Source organism: Brachypodium distachyon, chromosome 2 (assembly GCF_000005505.3).
Source record: "Brachypodium distachyon strain Bd21 chromosome 2, Brachypodium_distachyon_v3.0, whole genome shotgun sequence".
Taxonomy (NCBI): domain Eukaryota; kingdom Viridiplantae; phylum Streptophyta; class Magnoliopsida; order Poales; family Poaceae; genus Brachypodium; species Brachypodium distachyon.
Genome location: NC_016132.3, coordinates 49,992,705 through 50,006,417, shown reverse-complemented (window position 1 = coordinate 50,006,417; position 13,713 = coordinate 49,992,705). Strand labels below are relative to the sequence as shown.

Sequence of the window (13,713 nt, the reverse complement as noted above, 5' to 3'; positions counted from 1 at the left end):
ATTGCATAACCGTCTCCTGCCTGGCCGTCCATTCCTCTCGCCACTAGTCTCCTCCAGAACCTTCTCCTTCCTTCCACCCCAACCTAAACCCCCACGGACCTTCTGTAACCCGCAAGAACCGAAACGGCCTGCCCAACCGGAAGGCCCGACCGAACGAGAGAGAGAGAGAGAGAGCTCCTACGATGTCGGCGGACGAGTTGCGGCTGGACTTGGAGGAGCTGCGGCGGCTGGAGAGCCTCGCCACGCGCCCTCGCGTCCTCTCCCTCCTCTCCAACGAGATCCGCAGCGTCGACGCAAAGGTTGTTCTCTTTCTCCCCGCGGCCCCGCGCGCTTTCCGCTGATCGATTTGTTTTGGTCTGCTGTGTGGATTCGGGTCTGTGTCCTGTGCTGATGTCTTCCTTGTTTACTGATAGTTGGCCGCACGGACTGCGACTGCACCGGCACCGGCACCAGCGCCTCAGGCGGTCGCCGCGGTGGCCCCTGCTGGTGTGAATTACGTCACGCTGGGGACATTCAGCTGGGACCAGGATAATGAGAAGATCACGGTACGCTGCTGCGAGAAATGGAGCATTTCATTATTAGTTAATCCATTTTGCAATACTGGCGTGGTGATTAGTATCTAATTATGTTCAGACCATATGGGCTCAGTGTCTCAATACCAGTTGGTAAAATAATTACAGTGACGAAAAAAAGTCTTGACTAGTTTCAGTTTTTAGAATCGGTGGATGGACGCACATAAGAAGAAAATTACCGGGCGTCCTCATACTGGTCTCCCATTTTCGAGCAATGCTGTATGTAATGACAATATATTTAGCAGCTGATCATGATCCATAGAGAAGTAGCATTCAAAACTCATAGCCAAGCTCAAATAAATGTAACCATGAACAAGATACGGCATCAAATCTCGAATCGCATAGAGATTAATTGATTATTTTGAATTGCACACAATTAGGCTTGCTTAGAATTTTGTGATCAGTCCTTACGAAATTAGAAATTCCTTGTTGCTATTGCAGGTGCGCGACTGCACAAATTAGGCTTAATTAATTTTGTAATTCTTGTGGCTATTGTCGGTGTGTGACTGAACAAATTAAGCTTACTTGACATTTTTAGATCAGTTCATACCTTTACCTATAAAGATCTCAATTGGTGGGGATGATTCATCATCTTCAGACCACACCACCTTTAGATATGGCACAAAATATCAAGATGAGAATGGATATGAATTATTTGATCCAAAACAGTAATTGGTAGTGTAACATTCTTGTTAAATATGGAGTATATTCTTTTAGTCCGTAGCAACACATGGGTATTGTGCTAGTGAAATTAGTAGTTCCTTGTTGCCATGAGACTTACCTGCTTATCAGAACTCCAGAATCTTTTTTTTTCTTTCTCTTTGGAGCAATTGAATAGATATTATGTATGTCATGCATTGGCGTACTGTGCCAATCCAAACCTATTATGACATGTCTTTCCTTTTTAATGTACAAATTTTCTTTAACAGAGATGAAGAGCAATAACAGCACATGGCTTTTTGCTTGGCATCAAGCTAGAACCCAGGATTGTGCTTAAAATCAATTATTTCATTCGTACAGTTGACTGATAATTAATATCTCTTTTGTTTCTATTAGAGAATTATACTCTCATGAAGTTTTGATTTGAGGATTTCCCAATCTAGGTATTGAAATAATGGTTTTACTCTATGTTCTGGCTGTCTTCAGGTTTATGTATTCCTTGAGGATGTCGACCAAGAGAAGGTGGAGACTACTTTTAAACCAATGTCGGTGGATATTAAGATTCATGATGTTAAAGGCAAGAACTACAGGTGTGCCATACCAAAACTGAACAAGGAAATAGTTCCTGAGAAATGCAAGGTTGTGGTCAAGCCTAAAAAGATTGTCATTACCCTTTGCAAAGCTTCTAAAGGCAGTTGGTTGGACCTGCACTACAAGGAAGATAAGGTAATTGTTATGCCAAGCTGGTTTTTGTTTTTTTGTTCTTTGTACTTCCTGGAGGCTCTTAGGACCTTTAATTTCCATGACAAAAAGATATATCTAAGGATCAATTATCACAGTTATGATGGCCTGGATGGTAAAAACTCGTGTTTGTGATAATCTCCCTAGGAAAAATGTGATCGGCAGAAAATGAAATGAGTGGGGAATTGAGTTAGTAGGAACATTATGAAATGATAATACAAGCAATTTGCTTACCATGTGTACCCTTTTACAGGTTAACATGACTTATCCTTGCATGATACAAACTCCTAATTTACTCTAAATTGAAACTATCCTAGTTTGCAGACTTCTTCCCAATTTTTCTTATTCCCTAACCAATTCTAACTCCAAACCGTATCTCTTGCTGCTGCTGTCTTGATGCAAGATGCTCTTTCTGCCTGGACCTATGTTCACGACAACTGTTTGCTCCTTACATCCTTTTGTTGCCTGTACAAGTTATATGATTGTTTGAAAGTACAATTTCATTTGGCTCCTGGTTAAATTTATGGTAGTGGTAATTTCCCAAGTGCTGACCATATAGTCAGGGAATTGTCTCTCTGGTTGCACACTTAGTTTACCACGGAATAAGGTTATTTGTTTCAAACTAAACTACACTGATAACATAGGATATGTTTCTTTTTTTCGAAATACAACTACACAGTTAAAATGCTGATATGTTGTGCTATTGTTAATTTCGTGCTGTACCTGCACATTTTACATCTTGGTGAGTTGCACATTTCGAAATACAACTACACAGTTAAAGCTTAACACAGGAATCATCACTGTTGAATATATAGCTCCATAGAAACACGTTTTTATCCTGGCTACTGATTGTTTCATATGTTCCGTGTGTCAACTTTTCATGGCAATACTTCTTAGTATAAAGCTTGCGCATAGTGGCTGTTTGTCTAACATCGGTTATGTTACTATTGGTCATAGTAAGATGGACTAATCTCATTTTATTTTGGTTTCAGTTCAAGCCAAGCACGGCCAAAGATAAGGATCCAATGGCAGGAATCATGGATTTAATGAAGGTAAATATTCCTTCGTCACTCAGTCAGCATGTACTGGCATTCCTGGTATGACTCCGCCTGCTGTTTTGACGTGCAGGGCATGTATGAGGAAGGGGACGACAATATGAGGCGCACAATAGCCAAAGCATGGACTGACGCTAGATCCGGGAAGACAGCTGATTCAGCGAAGGGGTTACCTTGAGCCGGCAGTTTTGATTCCAGAGCTGCTTTATGTGCTGAGCTAGTCGGTGTGAGTGAGGGTACTACTATGAATATCGCTATTGCGTGGATGTGGTCGCTACATGTCTGACAGAAGCACTTCTAGTAGTACTGAATTCTCTTTGAAAATGTGAGAAATTGTCACGCTGAGCCAATTGCAGTTTCTTATTTCAAATATGTCTGTGTGATTAAAGGGATGTATATATGTGTGCTACGTCCGTGTTGCTGACATGCTGGTAGGCATGTTGGGTTTGAATCGCTGGCTTAGCGAGTCGCGGACCTTGTTGGTTGTCAATTCGGCATGGCATGTTTGCCCAGTCGTAGCCAGCATGTAATTTGGTGTCAAATTCTGCATGGAATGTTTGTGCTAATCCTTCTGACACCAATGATTTTGTGCTAATCCTTCTTACAAATAGAGAAATACATTCAATAATATGCAGTGACACCAGTAAATTTTAAAGAACGACCCCAAAGATGTAATTTTCTGGCCTCGCCCCGCACTCGCCCGAGGCACGGTGAGTCTGAAAGTTCGGCCCGCTGTGTTAGATACAGCAGTGGTTACGGCGTGACGCCAATTTTGTTTGCGGCCGTGACGACTTGCCTAGGGATCTGTTCTGCCGCAGAACAGAACTTCTGCGATAAAACATGAAGGCGTGTAGCTACTAGTTTGTGCAAGGTAGTTGCATCAAATAGGAACAGTTCCTCGCCCATACGCGTTTGTTGCAGGTGACCTACTTACATCAGCACGCAAGAGCTTTTTAGAGGCTGCTTGATTGCAGCCAAAATTTGGCAAATTCCTTAGACTAACTCAAATATTGATAGGGATTAGTCATCATCCATTGGTAGCCAATTTCCTTGCCCAAACACCTGTTACCAAATATTAGCTGCAAACCGAAAAAAATGTGCATGTATTACAATGAGCTGTAGATTTGCATGGATCGAATATGATGAAAAGAATCAGGCCTTATGGCTCTGTAATGTTCCATCCAATATGCCCAGAATTTATTATGAAGATCCTAGTCAGTGAATCAGTCTTATTTGTGAGGACGATCATTACAAGGTGGTAGTATTCAATCTGGCCAAGAGCTACAGCAGCAACATCACCATGCGTGGTGACTTGCTTCACACCTTCAGTCAATTTAATGTAGTTACAGATATAAACTTGATATAAACTGCAGTAACAATGTTTGCATTCTGCTTGGGGGCCTTCTCGGTAGAATGATAAAAAAAAAAGGCATAAACACAGCCAACTTGATTGTTCTGGGTCAAGATATCTCTGTTCCAGTAGCATGTTCAAATGCACCATCCAGATGAATCCACTTGCAAACCTACAGAAATAAAGGGAAAAAATCTTCTACATTCTTCGAAGATGAAAATTCTCAGTTGTTTCCTGTAAAGCACATGTTTCGCCAGGCAGATTTTCATGTAAACATGACCTGAACTTGCTCTCAACGAAGAATTTGGCTCCCATAGTCCTGGTTAAACTTTTCGTAACGGTGTGCTTGGAGATGAGCTGATGGTCTTGTATTCCTCAAAGCAAGTTCAACGTCATCAGGTCTGAGAGGGCCAACCTCAGGTAGTTCTGGCACAAAAAACATGACAGAAAAAAATGTAATGTGTAGACTGGATCAGTAACATTAGGTGGAACCCGTGATGTCTTGTTTCAGTCTCAACTTACGATCTATAATATTTCAGAAAGAAGTACAGACGATTCTAGTAAATCAACAAATCCAAAACTAACCTTCCTCTGGCACCAACTCATCACTGGCTTCAAGAACTGACATGATACGTCTTAATGGCTGCATAGCAGCTTCTTTGCACACAAGACGAATATCTGAACCGGAGTACCCTTCAGTCTTTTCTACTAAAAGATCGTATGGGACCTCTAGATTTGAGGTCATCGCCGGCAAAAGTTCCTCAAACATGGCATGCCTTGCTTCAGCTTCAGGAAGCGGCACAAGAATCTGATGAACAACACCGCAAAATAAGAAACTGCAATTAGCTTATCAAATATTTTTAGTAATGAAATACTTCAGGTACATCTCATACTTCCATTTCAAGAACAGTAAGATATGTTTTTCAAGAAAAGTATGTTCAACCAAGGCATAGCTCAAGTGACAGTTATTGCCAAAGATGTATTTGTCGTGCTAATTACTCTATTTGGTCTGAACAATTTCGTTAATGAAACTTGTACGTACCCGCTTCTCAAGTCGACGGAGCATAGCTGCATCCAGTTCCCATGGTAGATTTGTTGCCGCAAGTACAAATACTAAGTCATTTGTCTTTGTCAAGCCATCCATCTGCGATACAAATGGCATAAATATGGCAACAATTCAATCTGAACCAGGTACATCTACTAAACCCTGTTGTTAGCATTGAGCGCGCTTCAAGCTAGGCCATAGTGGACCATGTAGTAGGAAACCACGCATCAGAATGCTACAGTAACAAGCATATTTTGTATTTCCAAACAAATAGAAACCTGAATAAGTAGCTCAGTCTTCAAGCGTCGACTAGCTTCATGCTCACTACGAGCTTCGCCGCGTTGACTAATAATAGCATCAATTTCATCAAGAAATATCGTGGATGGAGCATGGTGTCTGGCAAGCTCAAAAAGAACTTTGACTAACTTCTCAGAATCTCCTGCACTAACACAAAATAAATGTGCGTTAGTGTTTCCCTTAGAACAAACCTGCTCTAAATAATAAATACACATAAGTATGAAAATGATCACCTGAACAAATTTACTATGTGCAAAATGTGCATGAATTCCATGATTAATATGCAAATTTAACTAAACTAATAAAATAACTGTATTTAAGGTCAGGAGAAAGTGGGTTTGGAGATTGTGTTAAGAAAACAAACCACGCCATTTGCTGACAATTGATGAAGCTGAAATGTTGAAGAATGTAGTGTTGCACTCAGTAGCGACTGCTTTTGCCAGCATTGTCTGGAAATAAAAACTGCTTGAAATTGGCAATACAAAGCATATCTTAACAGCAAAAGAACTACTCAAAAAAATTAGAAAACCATCAGTAAATATAACGGTAGAATTATAAGACAACTAGAAATATCCATTAAAACTGTAATTGTATGTACCACATGACTGTTGCTAAATGAAGCTATGAAGTATGATCAGAATGTTATCTGTGTATGATATCTCTTGTAGCAAAATGACAAAATAGAGAAAAGCAGGTAATGTCCCAGGTAGATACAGGAGTATGTGGGTAAGGAAGAGAAAAAGCCGGACATATATACTCTGCATGCTAAGTGCACTAAGTTGCATTAGTAACATCTGTAAGAAGTATGCATGTACAAACCTTCCCTGTTCCTGGGGGGCCAAAGAGTAAGATCCCTTTCCACGGTGACAGAAGACCAGTGAAGTATCTGAAGTACAAACATACAATTAAATTGATAATTTATAGGTTAGTCATTCATTTGCGGCATGATTCATTTTATATGTTTAGTATCGAGCAAGATACTGTAGCTGGACCGTTCAGAAATCAGAATCCTTCAACTGTCTGTGGCCCCTAGATCCAGACTAGATCAGGTGGAAATTAGACCAGCGACCACACTTTGTATAATAATGAGTGGTCAAAAGGTACAACTAACTAGACAGTCTCTTTCTGACTCTATGTCAGGGAGAATTTGAGAATAAAATCTGATGGAAGTTTCAACTTCTCTAGAATGCAAGACTGTTCATAGGTGTAGAATGCAAGAGTTCGCCTTTCGTCCTAATACACTCAAGTAAACATTCCATCTTTTGCTTAGACTTGAAACACTGATTTTCTTATTCTCTTTATCATTTATCAAAATTGATAGGATAACTCATTGCCCTTTCCTTACCCTAACCCCTATTTGCTCATACATCAATAAAAGGTAATAAGAATGTCCGAACTGATATGATACTAGGCATCAATTACTACCAGCACTGATTTTGCTACTCATACTTATTTTGAGGAAAAGATCATCACATGAATATTAGAATCTTAAATACTCAAGATTACTACTAGCACAAGGATGATACAAGTGAAGACACTATGAGACCACATCAAGACAAAATTCAATCTTATGAAGCATAAGATAGCAGCATACTTTGGGTACTTTATGGGCATGACAACTGCCTCTTTTAGAAGTCGTTTTGCATTCTCTAGTCCTTTAATACTTTCCCATTTCACATCCGGATTCCCTCGAATAATATCCCTGAAAAGGTGAGGAATAAATATCAACAGCTAGACAAAGTCATGCCTGATCCTTTGAGGATTTGTGAAGCTTATATTACCGCAACAGTGTCTCTGCTAGATTACGCATTTCAGCTGACTCAAATGAAGGTAGGAGAGGCTTCTGGCTGCAAAAGTTACACCCGAATTGTTGTGTCAAAAACATAAAATGATCTGAATAACTCAAGAGTCAACCTTGAAAAACATTTTTTAGGAACATTAAATATTGAAATTAAAATCCACTCAAACAATAGATCAGCATTGTACAGAGTGGAAACATATTAGTTTTCCATACAATTTAAACATTTTTGGAGATGATGCTTGTTCTTTCCTTTCATGGAAAATCACAGTGTGACGACTAACACTAGGATATATAGATAGAAGCGGTCTTGTGTTGTTCTAATTTTGACAAGGAAATCGGGAATAACTCAAATTGTGCTCCAGATAAAACCCAAAACAATGACCAAAATTATCCCCATAAAACCATTCTGGTAGTACCGACATCACCAATCCTGGATGATTTCAAAACTCTAGCAAGAAATATTTTTGAACTACATTGACAAGTCAATGTGGACCTAACTGTCAATCGGTAAGGTGTGGTGCCCAAAATCCTTAATCTCCAGTTGGACTACGGGTGCCCCCTGATTCTGACAAGCCATCGAGAGGAACTGTGCTATGCATCCAGCATACGAGTCCAACTGTCCAAGCAGTATGAGTTGACATCTTACTTTAGCGGTCATATAATTCCAAGCCAATTAGAACCCGTTTCTTTCTTCACCAAAGCAACTAAGCTAATACAGAAACCTACGACTCAAGAATCAAGATCTGATAAGCAAACCGGGCCACATGCTGCATTAAGGACTCATCGCTTCAAAACTCCATCACCTATACAAACGACCGAGATAAGTCAAAACTCACATGACATCAGCATTCCCATCACGGATCGCCGCGGCGCGCATCTCCGGCTGCCTGGCCTGAAACGGCAAAAAAAAAACGATCGGGAGTCAAGGTAATAGGACCAGCCAAGAACCACCGCATGCATGCATTCCATCGCCAAAGAACTGGGCACTGACCTGCTGCTCGAACTGCTCGTAGATGGCCAAATCGGCGGTCCTCTTCTTGACGCTCCCGTTGGCCTCCCCGTTGGCGTGCCCATTCTGCTCCGCCTCCTTCTTTCCCCCGAATCTGGACTCCCAGAACCCCTTGAAATCCTGAAAAGAAGGCGGAGAAAAGGAGCTGATCGATCGCAAGGGCCGGGGCGCGCGGTGCAAAAGGAAGAGCAAGCGAGAGCCGAGGGCGAGGTGAATCAAGTGAATCGCACCATTTGCTTAGATCCGCCGGCTGTCTACGGGGGCGGGCAGCAGGGGCCGGGGGGGAGAGCGAGAGCGAGCGTGTCGAAGAGTGTGTTGTTCCTGAGCTCGCTCGGTCTCCCCGGAGACTGTGGAGTCGGGGAGGGACAACAGAGACGAGTAACGGACGGGATCCCGGAGATCGGAGGGTGGGTCCACGCATCGATTTGTCGAGATGCCAGCGAGATCGGAGAGTATCTAGATCCGTGGGGATACTATTTGCTCTCTCTCGTGCTCGCCACATGGGTTCGCCAACCGCACAGATCGGGATCGGGACGTGGGCCGCCGGCCCGGTGCGAGCCCATGCGTCTTCCGCACCCGCGCTAGTCTACAAATGAGAAAGACTTCGAGTCCTTTCGAGAATTTGCCTGTTTCGCTAAAAAAAAAGAGAATTTGCCTGTGTTGTGCGAGCAATATAGCATCCATCCAAGTCGGCCCAAGTCAGCCCATGGAGGGATGGGCAAGGCCCATATGAGATATGCATACTCTCTCTTCTCAACTTTTGTACTATTAGCCCATTAAGATATCGCTCAAAAAAATGGCCCGTCAAGCTACTTCCGAATTGCGCTAAAAAAAACTATTTCCGAATCAAACGCTAAACATGATAGGGAGTACTTTGGTTTTCGGTTTTGACTGTGGATGAATCAGGGTTCAACCATGGCGTTCGGGCCCTCGTGCAGTCTACTAGGCTACTAGCACATTTGGCACCACGGCGGATTATCATAATACTATTTTTTCATCCGTTTTTCACTACCAATTTTTTACCCGTTTTTTCACTATTTTCATGTTTGGCTAACCAATTTCTTTTTCTATTCTCGCGTGTATTTTTTCACAACAGATTATAAAATAAGTTCAACGCAGTTCAGCAATACAAACTTAGTCTTAGTAGCAAGGTGACCTCACCAGCACCTGAGGTTGCCACGAGGAAAAATCCAGCAAATAGACGTGGGCTATCGTTGGTCTTAACAGGGGCGTTTGCTGGGTGAGGGAGAGACCAGACAGCCAAGCAATGGGGCTGTGGGAAGCTTGTGTTCGTCGCAAGTCCTGTGGAAGAGGTGAAACCTGATCACCGGAGACAGAACTGTGCGTATTAGAGCATCTCCAGCCGTACCCCTAAAAGCCACCTAAACGGACTTGGGGGTGCCGGCACGAAAATTCCGACCCAACCGGCCCCACTAATTTGTTTTTCATCCGGCGCGGCCCAGGAAGTTAGCCGGCGCCGCCAGACCGAACCCAACCCACGAGGGGGCGAGCGGGGGCGCCGGCTCGGGCGCAAAACCTCGCGGGCCAGCACTGTCAGCGGCACAACCCAAAAAACAATCCCTATTTGCCCCTCTCTGTGTGAGCTTCGGCGACTTCCACCCTGAATTGCCACCGAAACAACCCCTCTCACCGGCGACTTCCACCCCCCGAACCTGCCGCCGCGTAGATCTTCCTTTGCTGCCGCAGTTCCAGTTCCGTCATCCGCCGCCGGCCAGTTCCAGCACCCCGTCGGTGCCCACCCAGCGGCCACCTTGCTCGCAGGGTGTTCGGCGATTTGCCAAGGCCATGGATTCGGACGACGAAGAGATGATCGCCGCGCTTTTTGACGAGGAAGTCGCCGCTGCCGATGATGATGCCTCCGGCGGCGAACAGGAGCATCAACTCGTCGTCGCGTCGCTTCTTGGCCTCATCGCCGAAGATGCAGAGCAGCCGGGAAGGGGAGGATCGAGGAAGGGCCGCCGCAAGAGCAATGCGAGGCAAAGGATGGAAGGCGGCTGCATGTTGTACGCCGACTACTTCGCCGATGATCCCTTGCGCAACGATGTGATCTTTCGGCGCCGTTTCAGAATGTCTCGGAAGCTTTTTTTGAAGATCGCCGAGTACCTCCGGGAGTATGACGATTACTTCAAATTGAAAACGGAAGCCGTCAGCACACTCGGGTTCACATCAATTCAGAAATGCACGGCATCTCTCCGTTTGTTTGCTTATGGAATTCCTGCCGATACACAGGACGACTACCTCCGCATGGCTGAGTCCACGGTCATCGATTGCATGTACAGGTTCTATAGGGCAATTGTGGCGGTGTTTGGAGATCAGCACTTGAGGGCACCCATTGCAGAAGACACAGCTCGGATCATGGCACGGAATGTAGAAAGAGGATTCCTAGGTATGCTTGGCAGCATCGACTGTATGCATTGGTCATGGAAGAACTGTCCATTTGCACACCAGGACATGTATAAAAGCCACAAAGGATCATGCAGTGTGGTGCTTGAGGCGGTGGCCGATCAGGATCTGTGGATTTGGTATGCCTTCTTCGGTATGGCAGGATCGCACAATGACATAAATGTGCTGCAATGCTCGAATGTGTTTGCCAAACTCGTTGAAGGCACTGCTCCTCCAGTGAACTATGAGATCAATGGCCATGTGTACAACAAGGGATACTACCTGGCAGATGGCATCTATCCAAAATGGTCGACATTTGTGAAGACAATCTCAAACGCACCCGCAGGAGGAGTAAGATCTTGGTTTGCGATGCAACAGGAAGCATGCAGGAAGGATGTCGAGCGGGCATTTGGTGTGTTGCAGGTTCGATTTGCCATTGTCCGGTACCCTGCTCTCACTTGGTCGAAAGATCGGATGTGGGAAGTCATGACTGCCTATGTGATCATGCACAACATGATCATTGAGAGCGAGCGGGAATGACCGGTGTTTGACACTGAACCGTATGAACGGATGGGTCCTCTAGCCAATGTTAATCACGAGGTGCCAGCCGTCTTTGCTGCTTTCCTCGCCCGGCAGCAAGAAATTCGAGACGCCGGTAATCATCAGCAACTTCAAGATGAATCTGGTCAAGCATTTGTGGAGGCTCCGAGAAAACATCTAGTTTTTCTTATTTGCTTGCTTGAATTGGATTAAATTTGTTTGAGATGTGATTCAAAACTTATCAAATAATGTGCTTATTTTAATTTGCAATATTTGTAAAATTTGGTTTGGGGAGGCGTTGTTACCAGCCGGCGCTCCTCGTACGGTCGAAAAAAATGGAAGGCCGGATGCGAAATGGGGTGTGAGGGGGGCTGGAGTTGCTCTTACACAAACATATACTCCGCAGGTAGAACACGGTTGGTCATGATCTCGCCATGTACGCTCGTAGCCAAGGCGGCTAGGCGCGTGCCCTGTTACCATTGATAACACGCGGCACACTGGCGTAATCACGCTTTCTGTTAAATTAACGGACGCTCTTGTTCATCGCAAAAGAAAAAAAGGAGTAGGAAAAGGAGAGAGAATGCAATCCCTCTATTTTATTCTTGGGCCGGAAAAGATTCCACTTGACTCTCCTGCTCCCAGATCTCCCGGCGAGTTAATTTATCGCGCACGTTCTGACGTCCTTCTGCTCCCCTGGCAGCCGAGTGACGTTTTTTGGGTCGTACAGAATAGTTAAACGAAATGCTCTGCATACCCAGATGAGATCAATTGATTGCAATATTGTTCTCAGTCCACAGCAAGTTGCCATATGGCGCGCCTTGGTGAGTCAAGCTATCTTCTTCACGTACTGCATCTATTGAAATATGGTCGTCTCTAACGATCGAGCTCGGTTCCTGAACGCAGTGTACTTAGCCCATCCGGAGACCCCAGCTGACAAAGGCGACAATCAGCTAATCGCACTGCAAATCGCGTCATGATTGCTCTCGAAATTCCTGATTACGGTGCATGCATGAACCTTAATTCAGATATAGGGTGGGTGACAGACAGTGCCGGGGAATAGCCTCTTTTTCCCTTTTTCCGTTCCAGCTTTTCTTTTCCCTTTCTCCAGGGGCCCGTTCCGTTCCAGCTTGTTCCAGGCCAGGGGGAGAGAACAGAACAGAACAGAACAGAACAGAACAGAACAGAACAGGACCCTCTGGTGCCGGCCGGCCAGCTGGTCCGATCTTTGCTGGGATTTCCAACGGCCCCAGCTTTGGTAATTGGTACGCAACGTGGACCGGACTAGCTAGCTAGGCCCAAAGCCTGGCCATTTAGACATTCTCTCTCTCTTTCTCTCATTCACGGGGGAAACATGCAGGGCCCAAGTAGCTGAGCTAGCCACCCTGTCCATGGTGGTGGCCGGCCCCCCCTGCGCTGCGCTGCCTGACGAGCTAGCCTGACCCGAACCACGAGCGGCGCTACCACCACGAAACGCGCAGGAGCTGCATCAGAGCCGCGTACGTGCATGTACGAACGTTATCCCCTCCGTACGCGTACGTGCCCGCAACCGATGAACCCCCCCAGATGGACCGCTGCATCGGTCGATCCATAGACGCGGGCACGCGTCTAAGCTAGCTGGCTAGCTATATACAATGCTAGTAGCTCTCTCACCGCCGGGCCGGCAGGAGTGGCCACGGTGACTAGCTAGCTGGAGTACATTATTGGCACGGCGCCCATCGCCAGATCGGTCACCGTATATTCAGGCGGGTGCATTTGGATCGAACGTATGCATGCAAAGCTCACCTGACCGACCGACCGACCCTACGTAGGCTGTAGGCAGGCAGCACGGGTTCCATCAGTTACACAATGCATGCATGCATGTAATTAAGTGCCACGAGTGCACGTTGATCTGATCGAATTTAAGCTTTTCTTGGAGGGGTCGAGCAACATGCACACCCGAACAACAACAGGAAATACGTCCTGCCCTAGCCGCCACCCACCGCCGCTCCAGATTAATCTCGTGGTTCGACGTTCATGTTTCTTCTGCATTGAGTGCTTTAGCATGGCTTAAAAAATTATGATTTGGTCAACCGGCGGCCGTGCTATCGTGGCGATGACGGCACTTTGCGGATCAATAAAGTTTTTCCGACTTCTCATCCACCTCGTCGACGCCGATCCTGCTAGTGGCGTCAAGGAGTGCGGAACAGTTGGTCGCTACTCTTCTAAAGTGGTGGATCTGGTTCTGTGTTTGTGTTTTGCA

At 45.1% G+C, this 13,713-nt stretch overlaps 2 protein-coding genes across 2 annotated transcripts; one reads left to right on the top strand and one right to left on the bottom strand.

Moving 5' to 3' along the window:
- LOC100846304 (calcyclin-binding protein) lies at positions 1 to 3,594 on the top strand. Its single transcript, XM_003569798.3, has 5 exons — positions 1 to 299; positions 414 to 545; positions 1,719 to 1,958; positions 2,966 to 3,025; positions 3,102 to 3,594. Exons 1-5 carry the CDS (start codon positions 183 to 185, stop codon positions 3,204 to 3,206), a joined length of 654 nt encoding a protein of 217 aa, XP_003569846.1. The 5' UTR covers positions 1 to 182; the 3' UTR covers positions 3,207 to 3,594.
- Positions 3,595 to 4,171: 577 nt separating this feature from the next.
- Positions 4,172 to 8,934, bottom strand: LOC100845693 (katanin p60 ATPase-containing subunit A-like 2). Its single transcript, XM_003569796.4, has 11 exons — positions 8,762 to 8,934; positions 8,514 to 8,651; positions 8,359 to 8,414; positions 7,503 to 7,568; positions 7,316 to 7,423; positions 6,541 to 6,607; positions 6,086 to 6,170; positions 5,703 to 5,863; positions 5,422 to 5,523; positions 4,965 to 5,187; positions 4,172 to 4,805 (listed from the first exon to the last, which is right to left on the bottom strand). Exons 1-11 carry the CDS (start codon positions 8,762 to 8,764, stop codon positions 4,672 to 4,674), a joined length of 1,143 nt encoding a protein of 380 aa, XP_003569844.1. The 5' UTR covers positions 8,765 to 8,934; the 3' UTR covers positions 4,172 to 4,671.
- Positions 8,935 to 13,713: the final 4,779 nt, after the last annotated feature.